A 21,697-nucleotide genomic window follows, 5' to 3' on the forward strand; every position below is an offset into this window, starting at 1 on the left:
GGGTTTGCGTGGGAAGGGACCTTAAAGCCCATCCAGTCCCACCCCTGCCCTGGGCAGGGACGCCTCCCACTGGATCAGGGGCTCAAAGCCTCATCCAACCTGGCCTTGAACCCCTCCAGGGATGGGCCAGCCACCACTGCTCTGGGCAACCTGGGCCAGGGCCTCCCCACCCTCATTGTGAAGAAATTCCTCCTTTTGTCAATCTAAATCTGGCCCTCTCCAGTTTATACCGATTGTCCCCAGTCCTATCACTATGTGCCATTGTAAAAAGGCACATGTAAACAGGCATATCTATAAATTTTCCCAGAAATCTTATGCATATTCTACTACTTTCCAAGGTCTAATTTTAATGAACTCCACAACGGTCAAATCTGTCTTTCTTTGGAGCTTTGGCTCCAGCTCCTCCTGACCCTGCATTTGAGATAGGGAAAGGCCGAAAACAGAGGTGGTTACAGAAGAAAACACATCTATTCAGCACAGACCGTACTGAACACACGTCATCATCATCTCCAAAGAATGAACAATGTCTGGAAAAACACAGCTTGGAATAAAACACACGATCAGAGGGACATTCTGTCTAGCTCTCAAAGAACACAACTACTTACATGAAACTGAACTCTGCTTTGGCTTAAAACAAAAATATTTTCTTCACCATGAGAGTGGAGAGGCCCTGGCCCGGGTTGGCCGGAGAAGCTGTGGCTGCCCCATCCCTGAAGGCGTTCAAGGCCAGGTTGGATGGGGCTTTTTTTAAATCTAGAAAGTTGTGATTCACCCTGGAAAGAAGCAGCTGCTCTCTGGCAGGGTGAGCTGTGTTTAACAGTGGTTTGCCTGGGCTGCAGCAGAGCTGAACTTACTCATAAAAAGGGATGGATCAGGAGAAACATGAGCAGCAGGGTGAGGGAGGGGATTCTGCCCTCTGCTCTGCTCAGACCTCACCTGGAGCCCCATGTTCAGCTCTGGAGTCCTCAGCACCAGAAGGACCTGGAGGGACCTTGTTGGAACAAGTCCAGAGAAGGCCATGAAGATGATCTGAGTGCTGAAGCACTTCCCATAGGAGGGCAGGCTGAGAGAGTTGGGGTTGTTCAGCCTGGAAAAGAGCAGGCTCTGGGGAAACCTCAGAGCAGCTTCCAGCACTGAAAGGAGCTCCAAGAAAGCTGAGGAGGGGCTCCGGATCAGGGAATGCAGGGATAGGACGAGGGGGAACGGTTTTCATCTGAAAGAGCGGAGACTGAGATGAGATCTCAGGACGAAATGTTTTGCTGTGAGGGTGTGGAGGCCCTGGCCCAGGTTGCCCAGAGCAGTGGTGGCTGCCCCATCCCTGGAGGGGTTCCAGGCCAGGTTGGATGGGGCTGGAGCCCCTGATCCAGTGGGAGGTGTCCCTGCCCATGGCAGGGGTGGGACTGGATGGACTTTGAGGTCCCTTCCAACCCAAACTATTCTGTCAATTCTGTGTTTCTCTATTCCACTTAAAACAAAGCTATTGCGCTCAAAACAAGGCTTAAACCCAAGCCGTTCCCCTGTCTGTTCCGGCACCTCCCCGTGGTGCAGACCCGCCCCGAGCCGAGCCACAGCGCCACCCCGGGATCCCCCGGGTCCCCGCGGGCCTCGGCGGTGCCAGCGAAGGGCCCGCAGCGCCGACGGTGACACAGCGGCGCCGCGGGGACACACACGGGGACGGGGGTCGGTACCTGCCGGGCGGCGGCGCCGAACAGCGGCCTCACCGGGGCCGCCCCGACACCGAGGACAGATACACCGAGGGCAGAGTGACTGAGGGGAGAGAGACTGAGGGGAAAGAGGGGGAGAGTCTGAGGAGAGAGAGGGAGAGACCCGAGAGACACCGAGGAGAGAGAGACTGAGGAGGGTAGAGGGGGGAAAGAGAGAGACTAAAGGAGGGGAGGGAGAGAGAATGAGGGGAGAGACAGCGCCCGCCCTGAAGAGACAGAGAACCGCCCCGCCCCGCCCTGAGGGGAGAGAGCGCGCGCCCAGCCCAGAGGGAAGAGAGAGACTGAGGAGACAGCGCGCGCCCCGCCGCGAGGGGAGGGAAAGAGCGGGCAGCTCCCGCTAGGGCGCGCGCAGGGCTCCTCTACTACCCCCAGGGCCTATTTAGGGACCTCCGTGTGACCACTGTAGGGACTCCCAGGACCCATTTAGCGACACATAGGACTCCTCTAGTACCCCGAGACCATTGAGGCTCCCAGGACCCCTCTAGATCACCGAAGACCCCTTTAGGGACCTCCAGGACCCATCTAGGACCTCCAGATGACCGCTAGGGACCCCCAGGACCCTTCTAGATGCCCCCAGGGCCTCTCTAGGGACCCCCAGGACCCCTTTACAGCTCCCCAGGACTCCTCTAGGGTACTCAGTACCCATTTCAGGACCTCCAGGACCCATCTAGGGACCCCCAGATCACCTCTAGGGACCCCCAGGACCCTTCTAGATAAGGACATTTCCTCTAACAGACTTCTAGCAACTGTATTTGAAATAAATCTGCTGACGTCTCCCCCACCAGTTATGGACAAGAACCCAGTGACTTCCCTTTGAACCTCAAAAACGCACTCCTAAAGCACAGATGCTCACGTTCGTTCAGCAGTGCCAGAACACAGGGCTGAGCACTCAGGCAGTTGGAGGCAGGAGGTGAGCAGAGCTCACCGGGAAGCTGATGTGCACCTGCCTGGTCAGTCAGGGCTGGGCTGGACTCGCCCTGAGCAGCCACACCAGGACAGGAACAGCCAGGCTGGGATCGAGGGAGTCCTTTTAAATCCCACTGGTCAAATCTTGCAGTGGAAGAAGTCTGGATTGCTGGTGTCCTTTCATAGAAGGGTTTGCGTGGGAAGGGACCCTGCCCTGGGCAGGGACACCTCCCACTGGATCAGGGGCTCAAAGCCCCATCTGACAGGAAAACATTTCTTTTTAAGATCTCATCTCAATCTCCCCTCTTTCAGCTCAAAACTGTTCCCTCTCCTCCTGTCCCTGCACTCTCTGATCAAGAGCCCCTCCTCAGCTTTCCTGGAGCCCCTTTCAGCACTGGAAGATGCTCTAAGGTGTCCCCAGAGCCTTCTCTTCTCCAGGCTGAACAACCCCAACTCTCTCAGCCTGTCCTCATACATGAGGTGTTCCTGCTCTCTGATCATCTTTGTGGTCTCCTCTGGACTCGCTCCAACAGCTCCATGCCCATCCTGTGCTGAACGCAGGGCTGCAGGTGGGGTCTCACCAGAGCAGAGGGCAGAATCCCGTCCCTCGTCCTGCTGCTCACATTTCTCCTGATCCAGCCCTTTTCACGAGTAAGTTCAGCTCTGCTGCAGCCCAGGCAAACCATTGGTAAACACAGCTCACCCCGCCAGAGAGCAGCCACTTCTTTCTCTTTTCCAAGGTGAATCACAGCTTTCTAGATTCAAAAAAATTCAGAAGTGGGTATAATTTTATTTGTCCTCAGGAGAGGAAAAAAAAAAAATGTTACAAATAAAAGAACTTTAATTGGCAGGTAACACAGAACAATCCAGCCCGTGGAAGAACACCACGGTATTTACAGAAGGTGGCAGCCGCGCCTGGTGGCAACAAATGTACTTGTTACCCTACAGCTGGAAAGTTGCTGAAGTCTGTGACATTGCACTGTAAATATAGGTGTTATTAAAAATTACAAACTGCCCTGTGATGACTTTGATCACCTCCTGCGCAGCAGCTCCTGTAAAAGGAAAAAAAAAATTCAACAAAACCCAGAAGGTAGTTATCAGGTCACATTGATATAACAGTGAAAGCATATTATTTATCTAGAATTCACTACACTGGAATTATTTGGGAAGTGCCTGATATAACTTCTAGGAGAAAAAAAATACCTTTCAGTACTTCCCAGTATAAAAGAGGCTCAGAAAGCTGTTGCTTCAGAAGTTAGTTTCACAAACTTCTGTAGGCGCTTTCTCTCTCCATGTACGCATACACACACAGAGTAAACATGTGTGAGCACACCCACACGTGCAAGCTGTGACCTCTCTAAATGAAACTGCAAAGTTCAATTTTTAAAAAAGATGTAGTTAAACTGTAAAAGAAACTGAAGGATCAATTGACTGTGATCTCTCTGTTACTCTTAGTATGAAACATTCCGCAATTTCTTCAGAAGTTCCCTTATTTTTCTAAAGCACTGCACATACCCCACGTTTCACTTAATCAGAAAAAAATCCTACATCCACGGAGTATTTAACACTAATTATCTTCAGTACCACATGAAGCCAAATAAAGGAATTAAGTTAACCGATGTGGCAATTTTGAACATCCATTAAAACATATGTAGTTTTGATAATACCTGCAGGTTGAATTAAGGTAAGCAATCCAGGCTATTTATATTGAATAGATGTTAAGTGTATTATATAAATTGAAAGGAAGATGTGTACTGTGTTAATTTTAATATTCCCACAATTATTCCTTTCCTCTTTTTAACTCAAAGCTGCTTTTGAGCACTTCACTTTTTAAGTTGATTTGTTTTCTTTTACTGACTTTAAACCCTTGCTGTGTCCACTTTTTCTAGATAACACAGGAGGTCACGTCTGGAGAACGAAAAGGGAGGATTTTGTTCTAACACGATCTTGTGACAACAGCCTGTCATTACAGTCTTCCCTCTGACAATACAAAGTAATTAAGACAGTAGAGATTGTAACCCAAGAAAGAATTACAGAAGGTTGACTTGTTTTTACGGACCTTAGAAACAGAGTGACATTCTTACCTCCCATGAAGGCAGCAACAGCATGTGGCTCAGCAGCTCCGTAGCGGCAACTGGACAGCAAAGGAACAATCAGCACTTCCAGATTGGTTTTACAGACAAAGGGACACTTCAGATATTATACTTACAATTCATGAACATAGTCATCTTTCACCACTACGGACAACCCATGTTCTTGTAAGAAACCAGTAAGGGATGATTTTAGTTTTCCAATATCATCTTCTACCTGATAGTTGTAGACACCTGGAAAACAAGGTAATGGTTTCATCACAGGACTGTAACATCAGGCAAAATTCAAAGGAATTCAAAGGACTTCAAAGGCAGCATTTCATTTTTCAGAAAAGTTTCTAAGCCCATTAAAGAACACTAACACTGGATTAATAATAATCAAATATTCTGTTGATGCTACTCATGATAACACCAAATCATCAACTGCATAGATGAACTGAGTCATAACCCATGCAACCCACCTCAGTGCTATCAACTCATCAACTCATAAATTCCTTAAGTTCACAAAGACAAAAACTACACTTGCATTTTCATATTATTAAACTTACACCAATATGAAAACAAAACCACAACTAATGTTATATTTTAATTATGACAGTAACTATTGGATCTTTATATTTCTTTGTATGGTGCTAAGCAACTGTTATTAACGTACCTGGGTATCTACCATGCTGCTTATAAAACCTGTCTACAGCCCGCAGCATCAAGTACAGCACTATTTCACTGTCTGGGTTATCCATGTGGGAAACTGCAAACAGCAAGAGAACTGGTTAGCTGGTACAGATGAAATAGAGAAAGATAGGTTTTGAATTACTGTAAAATCTGCACTAAATAGAAATCTCAACAAAAACAACCTGCAACTGAGAATGTCCATGAATCAACTGTCGAATACAAGAAACTGAGCCGAGAGCATGGTGACACCACACTCTAGGTATTTGATACAAACTGTTCAGCAAAGATATTCACATTTCAACTGTGACAGCTGCTGTAACATTAAACGGGCTATTCCTTAGTTATAATCTTGGGATTTGAGATGCATGCTTCATATATTTAACTGTAATGACTGTAATTATAAAATGGTTCTTAAGTCCTTTAGCATATGGTTCAGTAGCATTTCTAAATATTAACTACAAAAATCACATTGCACATTACCAATTAATGCAAGGAGCTTTCACTTAAATTAAAACCATTACAAAATATATGTGTATATGTATGTATATAAATACACACATTGTGTCCAAAACATATAGAGGACTTGTATAAGCTTTATGTAAACCAATTTTGATTAAAAGTATTCCCAGCTATTTTTTTTTAATGTATGCAGGTTCAAAAAATAAAATGCAATATTAAGTAACTACTTTGCTAGCTCACATACTGAAAAGTTAAGCTGAGAGGGGCCAAGACAATTATTGTCAAATCTTTGGCCAAGTGAAAGCACCTTTCTGAGTCTGTCAGAAATAGCTGAGGTAGAGAAAAGAGAAGTTTGAAGAAAATAATGTTTTATTTATGTACTTTTAAAAAGAAAATATGAAAGAAAGAAAACCTTGAAACATTTAATCTGTAATTTTTGAACTTTCAAAATCAAATTGGATTCAATGTTCTAGACTTAAAAACCCCACACTTCTATAGTTGATGTCAAATTATAAAACTGCATGAAATAAAATGTATAACATACAGTTCTTTTTGATCACAAAACCATTTCAAGTAGAAAATGCAATAAAAATACGTGCTAAAAAGAAGTACTTACTGATTTCATCCTTGTTAAAAGTGTTTAAGCCATATTCTTCAGACAGAGATCTACACCGTACTACTCGGAGAAAAGCAGAGTTGCTGCCTAAGCAGAGAGTGCAGAAAGGAAAGCGTTACCTACTTGAGTGCCTCACCAGTTACTAAATCCTTCTAAGTCTCTCTCTCTGATGAGTTAAACCTGAAAGACTAAAACTGAACGTAGTTTCATTTAACACTTTTCTGTTCTTTCTGGCAGCTTTGTGGTAGATCTGTCTGCACAGGAGCAGCGTGCTCTGGGCTCTGTGCTTAGAGGAACATATTCCAGCTGCAGGGAGACTGAGCCAGGCTGCCGTGTGGCCGTGTATACGTAGCCAGAGCAAATGCCATCAGCAGCACTACTCACTGCGTCCCTGTGTCACCCTTTCAGACTACCAAAGGTCTACAGAGCCCGCGCTCTATGTCAGGATCGCAGAACAGGCAAGAGCGATCAGGTAATCACAGAAAGTAAAGGACATCTGCTAGCTGTTATTTGGACCTGAAAAAATATATCTTGTAAAAGCCAACCTTTATAGACTTAGTTCAGAGGGGTGCTTATCTGAAAGATTAAACTTATATGAAAAATTAAAATATTGAGTTACTGATTAATAATACATTGTCATTCAGAAGGTTTTTATAAGTTGTTCACTTGCATTAACACATTAACAGAATCCAAGGATACTCACAAAACAGTTTTAGTTCTCTCTCCGAAATAGATTCTGGAGCCTGAAAGAGAGAATATCCTCATTCCAGTACACGCAATAGCCAAAGAATTTCTGTTTTCAGAGATATTCATATATTCATTGTGAAATAACTAGCTGTTCTCATTATGAAAAGATACCTTAAATTGTAAATAATACAAACCCATATGCATTTTACTTTTATGTGACCAAACCAAAGGTAATAAATAGAACAGGCCATAGATATTAAATCTCATTAGAACTTACTTAAGCCCTTTGAAGGGAATGAGGTAATTAAGACTTCTCTCTGTACCTGTTTCCCATGACTTATTTCTGTACAGAACATCAGGGAAAAAATACTTCTATCCTGTCAGAACAGCCGTACGTTTGTAATTACCTTGCCGAGGGACTGCAGCAGTTTAGCAGCATGGTTACCCACAGCAGCAACATCCTTCTTTGCCTTTTCACGGTACCTGTTAATAATAAAGAAGCCTTTTAATTACAGCATAAAGCCATCAACTGTACGGTGAAGACCATCTCGTTTTGTTTTATATTAGAAAGACAAGCCTCAAGTCACACGAGTGGCTATGTGTGCATGTATGACCGCCCTGTATGACTTGGGCTAAACATACGGCTTAAAAACAGGCATAAAATTTTTCTACAAATCAGTTAAAGTTAACACAATTATTACTACAGTCAGAGGAAGAATATTAAGTTGTTTCAGAATAGCAGCTGCGTGTCCTTCATTGGGTTTCTAATGTTTTATCCATTTCTGTATTTTAGTATTTATTGCCTTAGCGTGTTAGTTCTGTTAAGAGCCAGGACAATGCAAACATCTCAACAACAGAGTATCTAATAAAATTCTATTGAAGAGCTCATTTTAAAGAACTGTAATTGTTTTATCTGTGAATTAAAACCCTGTAATGCTTATTGCAATTGAGAACTGAAGTACATAATGATTTGTAAATTCAGGACTGATGCTAATTGAATTCATATTTACAAATTTGAGTTATCTGTACTCAGTCAAGCAACTGTGGTTTCATTTAGCAAAGTAACAATACCAGTTCATGGCTTTACTGTCGTTATACAGAGTAACTTCAATGAAGCAATAGCGATCAATTATTTTAAACATGCAAAAGATTTATATTTTTATATCCATCTTTTTAATGCTATTTGTCACGAGTTCTAAGGAATGCACCTCTAAAATTATGAGAGATTTCATTTTGATTAGTAAACACTATTAAGGTACACATTCCTTTTAATAGAAGTTGTGTTTCACAATCTATGGAGAAACAATAAAAATGTATTAAAAATAATACCTTCCCATTTGAACAATTCAACAGACAATAAATTTAATAGTCTTCTGCAAGATACTGCTGCTTTTCAGAGATCAAAAAAAGGAGGAAGCAGCAAGAAACTGCAAGGAAAATGGTAACACTTTAGGGAAGTCTTTTTGGCCCAACAATGTGCATCATGTTCGGGATGGACAGGAACTGCAAGACCATATCGAGGATACAGGCATTCAGAGATGCCCTTCCTAAAATCCTGGTCCATGCTGATGCTCTTCAGAATTTGCAGTGAATGTTCATTCACAAAGTCTTTGCCCTTCCTTTCTTACCATGCGATCCCTTCAAAGGGCATTAATTAGAATGAAATATTTAGAACTAAATATCTAGGAAGCTAGAATTCCTGTAACCATACATACAGAGGAGAAAAAACAGAGGCTGTGTTCAAGGAACAATTTGCTCTGGACAGCAGTAGATGAGTGATGGGATCTACTATCTATAAGAAGGCCTTTACTATCTCTGAAACTAAGTGATCCCTTAGTACCCAACCTTAGGAAACTGGAATGCACTGAAGGCTCAGGCCATGTTCCAAACCACAGGCAGCACCTGAACAGGGAGCAGAGAGCCTCAGGCTGCCGTGCTCCTCGCACCCCTCCTCATCCCAGTCCCACATACAGACTGATTTTTCTGTTTAGAATACAGGAATTCATACACTTTGAGAGGTCTGAAGTCATCGCCGTTTACAACCACTAGTAACTATGAAAGAAAAAATTGTATACTTACACATTTTGCAATTTGATAAATTTATTGGAGTCTGCTATCATATCAGGAATAGTGCCTCGGACAGGCAAGCTTCCTTGCCCCTCATTTGCCACAAATTCCTTTACAGCTCGAGCCAAAATCCAGAAGGAGGGTGACTGCACATGCACAAGAGACAGTCATGTACACAAATGTTATTTGTGATGCCTTTTCTACAGTTAAGTCTTACCCTTATTTACTAATTACCTGTTCTGTGAGATTTATGCAGCAATCATCATTAAAAATCTCTTCAATGCCTCTTGGAACCTATGAAAAAGAAATAAATTTGGTTTGCATTTGCTTCACTTTTGATTTCTTGAATTATCTCAACACTCACTACATAGGAGAGCCAACTCTAAAGAACCTCAGAGTTCCACACCCCACCTCCCTCCTGAATCGTAACACAGCCAGTGCTTCTCAGAACCAATTCCACTTGCAGCACTGCCTGAACACAAGGCATGTGCTTCTGATCAAGATGAAGGTTACAAGCAAAATCTCACCTTATTTCCACCTTCTACATGGAAGATTTAAAAAACAGGTAGCTGCATCAGCAAAGGTTATCACCAGTCCCAGCTGCCCACGCTCCCTGCAACTGGCAGAGGGGGAGAAGGGCTGGGAAGTGAAGAGGGGCTGCAGGAGTGAGTGTTTTGACTCCTTAACTGCTGCAGTGCAGCCTGGCACATGAGCTGAAATAAATCACCAATACCCTGGGACACGGCTTGCAGGGCCTCTGAGGTCAGCACTAGGTTTTACCTGCTGCTTTCTCAGAAGACCTAACGTGCCTGCCCAAGCAAGGCTGAGCACAGCTCAAATAAAAATGGAATGTAGTCTAGAAAGAATCACAGAACGTGCTTTTAGCCCATGTAGCTTTTGCCATTTACCACGAGAGATGAAAAAAAATCAGACGTCAATTCTAAATCACAAATTATTACTTCAGGATTAATTAAAAACAATGAAAACTTAATGTTTTTAAGCTTGAACAGTTTATGAAAGTTTCATAACACCCTTCTTCAAGAGGAAAGTATTGAATGTGCTAAGCCAAAGGCTCCTTGCGGCACTTCTCTTCTGTACAGAATAAACACTATAACAAGCAACTTCAAAACAGCACAACTTCAACATAACGCTTTCTTTGTCTCACTCCTAGCAATGTATTTAAATTGGACATCGTCCACACCAGCAACTGCTAATTCTTTATAATTGTACCAAGCACTTTACCGTTTAATCTGTAAAAGAAAATCTGACAAAGTCTGAGACAGGAATATGCTATTAATAAACTCTGATTGCTGACTTATTGTCTACTTGAACTCAAGTCTTCAAAAAGGAAATGTAGCTTCCTTGCATGGGCAAGGGAAGTAAAGTATCTCCATACCCTGCAGTGCCACCTGGTCTAAGTCTGTTTTGCTACATGATTTCAGTTTTAAAAGTTGTACTTCTCGTGTTTCACCTAAATGGAAACGTTGCAAATGGAATTTCTGTCCTAAAATTACATAGTATGTTCTGAAAAAATGAGGTAGTTGAGATTTCTCCCACTTTGCCATCCAAAGGTTTATTTTACCTCTGTAGTATTTAATGCCGTGTTCACATTTTTTATAGCTTCTTCAAAGTTTTCCTCATCTTCTGGGGTCCCATTTTCATTCGTTAAGATACCTTATTAATAAATAAATAAATTAAAAATGCAGTCCCCTGCATTACACTTCATCATTTAGGTCTCGACCAACAGAGCAGACTGCGCCTGGGTGTATTTGGGGTGTCATAACTGAGCAGCAACAAGTCAATTACCAGCAAGATGTACTGATAAAACTAACTGCATATACATTCTGCACGTGATTACTCCTTCTGTGACATTCAATACAAGTTACTTATAACAAAACCACCAGTTTATTTGTGTGAGAAAGAGAGTAAAGTTTCATAATTCAAGCCTCCTTCCCAACCCCAGCCAAGTTGTGTCGGGTACTCTGGCTCACATCTGGCAAACACACACGAACCTCCGCAGCAAGCCAGACCAAAAAATAGACTCCACTAAAACCCCTTTAATCAAATGTAATTAGAACAAATCAGATCTCTAGGCCAGTCTGGGGATGACAGAACCACTTGGCAGTTTGCAGGCAGACCAGGTTTAAATGAGGAAATACCAAAAATATCAGTTAATGATTTTATTCTACTATCATCTAAGACAATGTATTTCTAGATCTTAAAGATGCCTTATTAATTTTAGCACCCGCAAAAGGTTATTAGATTGAAACACTTCCAAAAATGAAGTCTGTGCACATACTGGTTACACCATACTCTGCAGCTGCAGACTCCTCGTCTCTCTCTCTCGAGAAGTTATTTAGAGCTGCACTGATTAACGACAATTTCGTGGGTCAACAACTGACTGAATACTTGCAGTTAATAACAACTGCAGTGGCAAAAGCCTCCTGCTTTCCTCTTTGTCACATTTTCCATGTTAAACATCAACATTGTCTACAGGATTTTTTCTTAAGGACTCTCCTCCCACCTAAATCAAAATATACACTTGATCTTAAACAGGAACAGAGAGAAACATTGCCAAACTTTGCTCATGGGCAAATCAGGGATCTTTAAGATCCACCTGCATAAAAAAACATTTAGCAGAAGAATCATACTGCATACGGCAGCAGATTTTCCTAGATTAACCCAGAGAGAACTCCCAATCATTTTGCAGATATTGCCTTACATATTTCTGCCAGAATGAATAAGTGACTCCTGGGACACACATTACCTTGCCGAATCAGCTGTCTGAAGGCTTCTTTTTCTTTGTAACTCTTAGGCAATTGATCGCTTTTCTAAATTGAAAAACACAAAAACATTTTGTCTTTAAAATATCTCCTGCTAATCTCATTGTGTTCACACCACTGAACCCTAGGAGCCTGTCACTGCTCACGTACAGTCACTCGTATTTCCATTAGCCACTTTTTTAATGATTTCACCCTGTTTTCTTTAGTCATAACATATTACCAAAATAATAATCTCGTTTAGAAAAGACATACCTAAAGTAATAATAAAACCAGCAACACAGACTGATGCCTTAGGTAGTTTTGCACTATACCTCATTGAACCAGTTGGTCAGATACTTGGCGACAATCACAACCCATGGAGTGTGGCTATGGTCCTGTAAGGGAACAGCAGAGAAATCTTTGTCGAGTTGAAAAAACATATAAAACAGGAGAAAAAAATTAAAACCTATTCTAAACGTAAACTCCTATCATCCCTTCCACTATTGTAAAAACACAGGACGTGTCCCAGATTTTAATTCAGAAACAACATTCTCTAACTACGATCAAACAACTATTAAATTGTTATTCCTCTACTTAAAAGAAGGGTGGCTGAGCCAAGTTCTCCAATATTTTTCTGGAGTGGAACTTGCATTATGCACAAATACCTGCAGCACAAAGCTCTGCAGCAGGAGGTAATCATCAAAATAAAAAAATGGGGAGTGTGAGGGGGGATCAAAATATCAAGTTGTCCAAGAATATTCCTTACTTCCCAGGACTCCACTTGTTAAGATTTAAATACAGACTGTAACATTCAGGACAGACGTGAAAAACTGAAATTCATGACTGATTCTACAGGTGCCTCTGCTCAGATCAGACTCGGCACCAAAAAAAGTCACTGTCAGGACTCATTTTCACACAATCCCTGTTCTACGCCTGCATCTGTCTTAGAGCACATACCAACCTTTTTGTCCATATGATCCAAATCATAAGACTGAATGTGTTCCTTCAGTTCTGGAAATGGTTTGTCCAGTCTCAGATCTTCTAACGTATTGTCAGGATGAGATTCAACAACTGTGAAAGAAAATTACACAATGCAATTCACAGTTTCGTGTCTGGCCTTCAGAATAGAGCTACACATCAAAGGCACCACTTGCTCGATTAACTGCTTAATTCTCAAAGTTCCCTCTAACCTGTATGTTCTCTCATAATGATTCTCATATACCCAACCAGTCCATAAGTCCTGCAGAGCAGAAGAGGAACGTTGGAATTCCAGAGAACTTCAGCCAAGCGCAAAAAGGTACTGTAAGGAAAAACAATTTTTGTTGAGGACAACAGTTAATGACAGTTAACTCTTGCACGAGGCAGTCAAGAAAGAGAAGCTTCCCATGAGAGAACTCTAATATTATCATGACTCTAGGACATATAAAGCAATTAATTTTGTATGTGAATTTACACTAAGATAGAAATATATTTACCCATCAGCTTAATTATATTTAACCCCATACTCCTAAATGCTCCAAATATCAATAAACTTCAATGATTTGTGAAAGGTAGAAAAGAAGAATTAGATCTGTGTGTTGCACAAACACAACTTCCAGCAGGGTCAATCCCAATCAGAGGCTTTTCAATAAGAAATGCCCTTTATTCATGAACGCCTGCAAGGGAATCGCTGTTTCAAAGAGACACTATATCGAGCTCCTCTGTAAGTAGTGGGAGGGACAAATATGTCAACTACAAACAGCCTCTTCCTTACAAAAGCCAGATTTAACTATCCACCTATCCAGCAACCTCTTGCCCCTGTGGAGGCAAGGAAATAGAAGCATGCTCTTCTTCCCCAAGGTTCTCGGTACTCTGAGAGTGTTCGCTTGCCACCTGAACTGTTTATTGTTTTCTGGAAGGCAGCACACAAGAAGCATCTGAGCAGAAGGAGATTAACAAACAAATTCAAGAGCTTCCGGTCTTGACAAAGTCCGTATGAGCAATGTAACTACATAGATGGGTCAAATGGAAAGAGCTATACAAAGCATAATCATAGAATCACAGAATTACCAGGTTGGAAAAGACCTCTTGGATCATCGAGTCCAAACAAATAAATTAAAATACATTTGCAAAAATCTAGAAGTATCGCAGACCCTGTTATCTGTTAGGGTTTACAGAAGAATGCTTGTGATAGCAATTTTGGACAAGAAAATTCACTACAAAAGAGCACCTGACATAGACAAATACACCTGGAGACAGCCCAAGGAGTCCGGTGGATCCGAAAGAAATTTTAAACTATACATTAACATATAAAAAGCTCCACAGAAAAATTCCATTATTTACTGTAACCTTTCCTTATTGCTGAATTTTCCTGCAAGAATATGCCTGCACTTGAAACCTGCTTTTACAACTGACCGAGAACGAACAAACAACTTCAGATGATTCTTTACCTTTCTGGTAGTTGTGTTGCAACCACCAAGTTAAACCGATTAAAAAAGGAAGGGTCATTTTCCAGAAGTTTTTCTGGACTCTAAACAGTAAGAAAAAAAAAAGAAGTCAGGAGACAGCATGAAAATTTCTGAGTACCCAGCAAGTCTATTCAACATTTGGTGCAAAGCGTTCAGTGAAAGCTATAAAAGTGATAAAATAATGTTTAAAATACATAAATTGACTTTTTGGAAATAACTTGAAGATCTTTTTCCTCAAATGTTTTTTTATCACAAACGGCAACATCACAAAGACAACACATAGCTATTATTTCCTACTTTGATCACAGTGTAACGAGAAACATCCAGCTGATTTGGGAAAACAAACCTCTTCAACGAAGTTTCCAGAAACATCACTATTCAATTCTTGCAAGAGCTTGGTGGCACACTGCGCACGATTCTGTTTCAGAACAATCAAAACAATGTTTAACCATTTGAAATGTAACTTCTATACCATATCAGAACTACATAGCACGCATGCTTTGAAAACAAAGAGAAAAAAGCTAGGATTTCTTATTCCAAGCCTTATTTATCTGAATTAAAAATAAACCCCTTAAGATCAGGCACTTGTTTCAGGCCATTTTTAGTAATGCAATTTTTAAAACATGAATTGCGTGACAGCTATTTACTAATTTCCAGGAGTTACTTATGCCTTCTGTACTATCCTGGTTTGTGGTTATTTTTCCCCCATCCCCCATCTCTCTTAGCTTTACTCCTTCAGCCACAACTTTCTTACACCTTATCCTTCCAAAGACCTTCTTAGCAATATCCTGTCCATTTTTCCCATTCAGCCTTCCCACAATTGAGCTTATCTTCTTCCTTACGAGCAAATAAAAATTAAGCACGGGGAATTTTCTCAAAGAATAAACAGATTTTAACCTATATGTACGTATTTTTAGCAATATCTGTAACACGACATTTCAGTCTTTTCTCAATACTGCCACGCTTTCAATACACCTAATGTGATATTCGTTGTCTCCTCACCTGACCAATATGGCTTTCTTGTAGGAAGAAACTGAAAAGGAAACGAGAGAATTGCGGGTAAAGTTTTATTTTGAAGAAAAACAACATTAAAGCTATGTTTTGTAGAGCAGAATATATTGCTGACTCTCATACACAACAAACTAAGTTCTTCCTTAAACCTGCTTCTCTTCTCCCCCCCCACTGCTCTCTTTTCTTCAGATCAGTTTCTTAAGGAAACTTTCCAATCCCTGAATCACACATCTGAACAGCAAGACAGACCAAACTCCTCTAGAGCCCAGGATGATGCTGCAGATTTTTTTCCCCTAGGGAAATTAAAGACCCATTAGTACTGATTTCTCCACGTAATGGAATATCATTCCCCCTCACGTAACCCCTGTAAGTATCTAGCTGAATTAAAGAGAATGTGATCTGGAATTAGTCAACAAATTATCCTTCATAAGATTTGTAAAGAGTTTCTTATCCTTCCCCCTGCTGGACTCAGCCTTTCAAAGCAATGAAAGCTAATAAATGGCTATTAGTCACAGCTTTGCAATGATAAACTAATGAAAAGTAAGTTATTTACATCACCAAAATTACAGAAAATACACTTAGCCATGCTGAAACACAAGCAAATCTTGCATTGTCATATCAAGATTACAGCACAAAATATTTCTAAATATTTTTATATTAAGTAGGCCATTGTCGTTACATGATGTGTGAAACAAATGGACCTGTAAGACACAAAACCAGCATCAAAAATGTATGTAAAATTTAGCAGCTCATATCAAAATGACCATACATGCTGCCTAGGTCACAAACACCCAAACCCACAAAAGACTTGGGGAAAAAATAGGTTTTAAAATTCCAGAAAAGACTTGGCTTTTAAAATTATTAAGGATTTCACAGCATTTCTTAATAAGTACGTAGATGAAACCCTGTTACTTCTCAGTTTGCATCAAAAATTAATAACAAACCTACTTATTTCCAACATCTTCTCCAGAGACCTGATTGCCATCGACAACTGTAAATGAACCAATACCTTGGGGAGAAAAAAATTATCATGAATAAGCAGGCATTGTGAAACTGCCATACACATGGCAAAGAAAATAGGGAGGAGAGGTCTATTTACCTGGCAGGACTAAGTTTTTGAGTATTTCGGTTCCTGTGGCTGTTGCATTGATCACACAAACATGGGCAGACTCCAAAGCTTCTTGTCCATGGTCACCCCACAGTCTGTATTGGGATGGAAACAGAAATATGCTGAAATTATTTAATTTCAGACGGTAGAGGCAATATAAAGAAATTAAAATGATGTAAACAATCACAAACGGAGGCCAGCACACTGGTTTCTACTCACGGTCAATAACCAAAACAAGCTTTCCTTAAGAAAACTTGCAGCAACAAACTTGAAGATCTAAAGATCTCTAAAGATAATGCTGCCCTTCTACTCCTCTTTGGTGAGACCACACCTCCAGCTCTGGTGCCCTCAGCACAGGAGGGATGTGGACCTGTTGGACCAGGTCCAGAGGCGGCCACAAAAGACCTGGACCACCCCGCCTTGGAAGAGAGGCTGAAAGAATTGGGGTTGTTCAGCTTGGAGAAGACCCTGAGGAACTCTTATTGTGACCTTTCAGTACTTAAAAGGGGGCTTGTAAGAAAGATGGGGAGCAGTATTTCAGCAGGCCCTGTAGCAACAGAACAAGGGGGAACGGTTTTCAGCTGAAAGAGGGGAGATTTGTATGAGATCTCGGGAAGAAATGTTTTCCCGTGAGGGTGGGGAGGCCCTGGCCCAGGATGCCCAGAGCAGCGGTGGCTGCCCCATCCCTGGAGGGGTTCAAGGCTGGGTTGGATGGGGCTGGAGCCCCTGATCCAGTGGGAGGTGTCCCTGCCCATGGAACTGGATGGGCGTTGAGGTCCTTTCTAACACAAATCATTCTGCAATTCTACAACAAAGAGCACCCCAACCTTACTGACATTTCATTTCTCCATTGCTCTGCTCTGCACCATACAAACACACTTTTTCCTGCGGTAACGTACTTAACTTGTTCAGAATCAATTCCTTCCTGGGCAACCTGGGCCAGGGCCTTCCCACCCTCATGGTGAAGAAATTCCTCCTTATGTCTAGTCGAAAGCTGCCCCTCTCCAGTTTAGATGCATTGGCCCTCGTCCTGTCCCCACAAGCCTTTGTGAACAGCCCCTCTCCAGCTTTCCTGTAGCCCCTTCAGGTACTGGAAGGTCGCTATAAGGTCTCCCCAGAGCCTTCTCTTTCCAGGCAGAACCACCCCAACTCTCTCAGCCTGTCCTCGTAGGGAAGGTGCTCCAGCCCTCCCATCATCTTTGTAGCCTCCTCTGGACCCATTCCAACAGCTCCATCTCCTTCTCACATTGAGGATTCCAGAACTGGACACAGTACTCCAGGTGAGGTCTCACAAGAGAGGAACAGAGGGCAGAATCCCCTCTCTCCCTGCTGGCCGCGCTGCTTTGGATGCAGCCCAGGACATGGTTGGCCTTCCGGGCTGCGAGTGCACGTTGCCAGGTCATGTTGAGCTTCTCAAAGATCAGCACCCTAAGTCCTTCTCTGCGTATCAAAAACCTGTTCCTTGTAGTCACTGGTAGATTCCGCAGGAGGATCGATCCCCTCATTTATTCAGTACTCAATTAGACGGATGTGGCTTCTTGAGACCCTCAACTGGCAAGAAAAAGTTTCTTTTCCCCATTTTGGTGACAACAGGAAAGCTTTCCCACCCCCAACACCTGGTTCTGCCCTTCCTTGGGCTGGCACCAACAGCCCCGGTTCAGACACAGCTCCGGGCAGGGACCAGTTGGGATGCAGGGATTGGGTGGAATCAGTTGGGACATGGGGCCGTTTGGGATCCAGGGATTAGGTGGAACCAGTTGGGACATGGGGACTGGTTGGGATGGATGGATCGGGTGGAACCAGTTGGGACATGGGGACTGATTAGGATGTAGGGACTGGGTGGAACCTGTTTGGACACAGGGACTGTCTCAGATGCAGACCCGGGCAGGGACTGGTTTGGGCATGGAAGCCAGTTTGGACACAAGACCCATCTGAACACATGGGGACCAGGTGGAACCCGTTGGGGCACAGGAACTGGTTCGGACACAGAGACAGGTTGGGATGCGGGGACCGGGCACCAATTTGGGTACATGGGTGCCCGTTCGGATGCAGAGACCGTGCGGAACCAGCTTGGACTCGGGAACCAGCTGGGGCACGGGGACCGGCCGGGACGCAGCCCCGGGCAGGGGCCGGCTGGAACACGGGGGTCCCGGCTCGGACACGGGGGGAGGGGGTCGGGCACGGGGGGAGTCGGACACGGGGGGGGGGGTCGGACACGGGGGAGGGTCGGACACGGGTGGGGGGTCGGACACGGGGGTCCCGGCTCGGACACGGGGGAGCGTCGGACACGGGGGGGAGTCCCGGTTCGAACACGGGGGGGACGGCTCGGACACGGGGGGGGTCCCGGTTCGGACACACGGTGCCTGCCGGGTCCCGCCGGGCGGTACCTGAGCTGGCGGTCGTAGCGCTGCTCCTTGCCGCTGCCGAGCGCCATGGCCGCGGGCGGGGCGCAAGGGCGGAGCCGCGGCGGCGGGGCGGGCCCTGCTCGGCACCGGGGCACCGGCACCTCAGCTTTCCGGTTTGGGCCCTCGCGACGAGGACATTGAGGAGCTGGAGCGTCCGGAGCATCATAGAACCGTGGAATGGTTTAGGTTGAAAGGGACCTTAGAGGTCATCCAATGCTACCCCTGCCACGGGCAGGGACACCTCCCACTGGATCAGGGGCTCCAGCCCCATCCAACCTGGCCTTGAACCCCTCCAGGGATGGGGCAGCCACCACTGCTCTGGGCACCCTGGGCCAGGGCCTCCCCAACCGTCATTGTGAAGAAATTCTTCCTTATTTCAAGCCTAAATCTGCCCCTCTCCAATTTATACCCATTGCCGCTCCTCTTATCCCCACAAGCCTTCACAAATAGCCCCTCTCCAGCTTTCCTGCAGCCTTACTGACATTTCATTTCTCCATTGCTCTGCTCTGCACCATACAAACACACTTTTTCCTGCGGTAACGTACTTAACTTGTTCAGAATCAATTTCTTCCTGGGCAACCTGGGCCAGGGCCTCCTCACCCTTATGGTGAAGAAATTCCTCCTTTTGTCTAGTTGAAAGCTGCCCCTCTCCAGTTTAGATGCATTGGCCCTCGTCCTGTCCCCACAAGCCTTTGTGAACAGCCCCTCTCCAGCTTTCCTGTAGCCCCTTCAGGTACTGGAAGGTCACTATAAGGTCTCCCCAGAGCCTTCTCTTCTCCAGGCTGAACAACCCCAACTCTCTCAGCCTGTCCTTGTAGGGAAGGTGCTCCAGCCCTCCGATCATCTTTGTAGCCTCCTCTGGACCCATTCCAACAGCTCCATCTCCTTCTTCTGTTGAGGATTCCAGAACTGGACACAATACTCCAGGTGAGGTCTCACAAGAGAAGAACAGAGGGCAGAATCCCCTCCCTCCCTGCTGGCCGCGCTGCTTTGCGTGCAGCCCAGGGAGAAGAGCAACAAAGCTGGGAAAGGGGCTGGAGAACAAGCCCCAGCCCACCGTGGCTGAGGGACCTGGGGTTGTCCAGCCATGGAGGCAGAGGGGAGACCTCATCGCTCCCTGCAGCCCCCTGAGAGGAGGTTGTGGAGTAGTAGCTTTTGTTCTGATGCTGTGAAGAAACAGACTCAATAATCATTTCAGCTACCTGAAAAGAAGTTGTAGAGAGGAGGGAGCTGACCTATTCTCCCCAGTGTCAGGACAGGACAAGGGATCGGCCTCAAGCTGTGCCAGGGGAGGGTCAGACTGGATATCAGGAAATTTTTTTCACAGAAAGGGTGGTTGGGCCCTGGCAGAGGCTGCCCAGGGAGAGGGGGGGAGTCGCCATCCCTGGAGGGATTTAAAAGATGGGGAGACGAGGTGCTCAGGGACGTGGTTTAGTGGCAGATAGGAATGGTTGGACTCAATGATCTAAGTGGTCTTTTCCAACCTGGTGATTCCATGAAAGAATGTTTATTTTTTTTAGGTTATCCAACCATGTCTGGAGACTTCCTTCAGGTTCTCTCCTGACCCAAGACAACTACATCTCCCAAATCAATTAAGCACATCAGTAAATTCTTACAGCCCCACGACAGGTTCTTTCTTAACCTAAAACAACTACAAGACAATTCAGCATATCAGTAAATTCTTGCAAATCTGAGAGAGTTATTCTTTCAGGTTATTTATCCATGTCTGAATATTGTCTGCATATTATGTCTTGATACAAGACAGATTTGTATTACAAGATAATTAAACATACAAACTAGCTGCAGTGAAACTTGTGAATGAATTCTCACACCATCCCTGGAGGGGTTTAAAGGGTGGGCAGGGGAGGTGCTTAGGGGTCTGTTTCAGTAGTGGACAGGTGTGGTTGGGCTCGATGACCTCAAAGGTCTTTCCCAACAAAGAGATTCTATCATCCTATCAATTAACTGCGCGGGTAATTGGCGCGCGCCCCTGTTTAGAGGCCTCCGCGACGCGCGGGGGCGCTGCGGAGCACGTGGGAGGGGGAAGCCCGGGCTGGTCACGTGGGAGGTGAAGTCACGTGAGCTATGCGGCGGGGCAGGGACCGTGGGCGTGGTGTGGCGGCGGGGTCACGTGGGCGTGACGACCGGGTGAATCACGTGAGCGGGGCGATCTGTCGGTCACGTGGGCGGGGTCACGTGAGCGGGGCGGCCGGTCGGTCACGTGGCCGCCGGCGGTGGCGGCGCGGGACGATGAACGCGGAGCGAGATTTGGCGCCGCTGGCGCCCAGCGTGGTGCGGGCGCTCACCGACAAGCTCTACGAGAAGAGGAAGGTGGCGGCCCTCGAGATCGAGAAGTGAGAGGCGGGGGCTGACGGGGACCGGGAGGGGAAAGGAGCTGGTGTCCCTCCGGGCTGGCCAGCGCACCGGCACCGGCGAGGCTGGGGGGGGTCCCGGTGCCACCGCGGCCCCGGGAGGGCGGGAGCGGCACGGGCTGCTGCAGAGCGAGTGAGTCCGGCCGCGGGCGGGACGGGACCGGACCGGCTCCCCGGTGGGCGCTGCGGGGAGGGAGGCACCCCCGGGGCACCGAGGGCGAGGGATCGCTCCGTGGGGACCCCGAGGGTCCGGGAGAGGGAGGGCCCGCGACGGGGGCGCCTCGGGGGCACCTGGAGGGTACCGGAGAGGGGGGGCACCCCGGGAGACCCGGCGGGCCCGGGGAGAGGGGCGCCTCTAGGGGCACCCAGAG

General features: G+C 45.1%; 2 protein-coding genes across 2 annotated transcripts in view; one reads left to right on the plus strand and one right to left on the minus strand.

The window, feature by feature from the left end:
* Nucleotides 1-3,400: 3,400 nt before the first annotated feature.
* NAE1 (NEDD8 activating enzyme E1 subunit 1) lies at nt 3,401-19,079 on the minus strand. Its single transcript, XM_054079021.1, has 20 exons — nt 18,937-19,079; nt 16,541-16,644; nt 16,390-16,450; nt 15,433-15,463; nt 14,777-14,848; nt 14,413-14,492; nt 13,174-13,283; nt 12,945-13,054; nt 12,316-12,378; nt 11,989-12,052; nt 10,804-10,895; nt 9,456-9,515; nt 9,234-9,367; nt 7,562-7,637; nt 7,171-7,210; nt 6,468-6,554; nt 5,376-5,468; nt 4,840-4,954; nt 4,715-4,764; nt 3,401-3,682 (listed from the first exon to the last, which is right to left on the minus strand). The coding sequence occupies exons 1-20, from the start codon at nt 18,981-18,983 to the stop codon at nt 3,573-3,575; spliced, it is 1,599 nt and encodes a 532-aa protein (XP_053934996.1). The 5' UTR covers nt 18,984-19,079; the 3' UTR covers nt 3,401-3,572.
* Nucleotides 19,080-21,130: 2,051 nt separating this feature from the next.
* VAC14 (VAC14 component of PIKFYVE complex) overlaps nt 21,131-21,697 on the plus strand; it is a 66,791-nt gene continuing 66,224 nt past the window's right edge. The window contains exon 1 of the mRNA XM_054079010.1: nt 21,131-21,308. Coding sequence (XP_053934985.1) covers nt 21,205-21,308 — 104 coding nt within the window. The 5' untranslated portion in view covers nt 21,131-21,204. The remainder of the gene's footprint in view (nt 21,309-21,697) is intronic.

This window comes from Cuculus canorus, chromosome 13 (assembly GCF_017976375.1).
Source record: "Cuculus canorus isolate bCucCan1 chromosome 13, bCucCan1.pri, whole genome shotgun sequence".
Classification (NCBI taxonomy): Eukaryota; Metazoa; Chordata; class Aves; order Cuculiformes; family Cuculidae; genus Cuculus; species Cuculus canorus.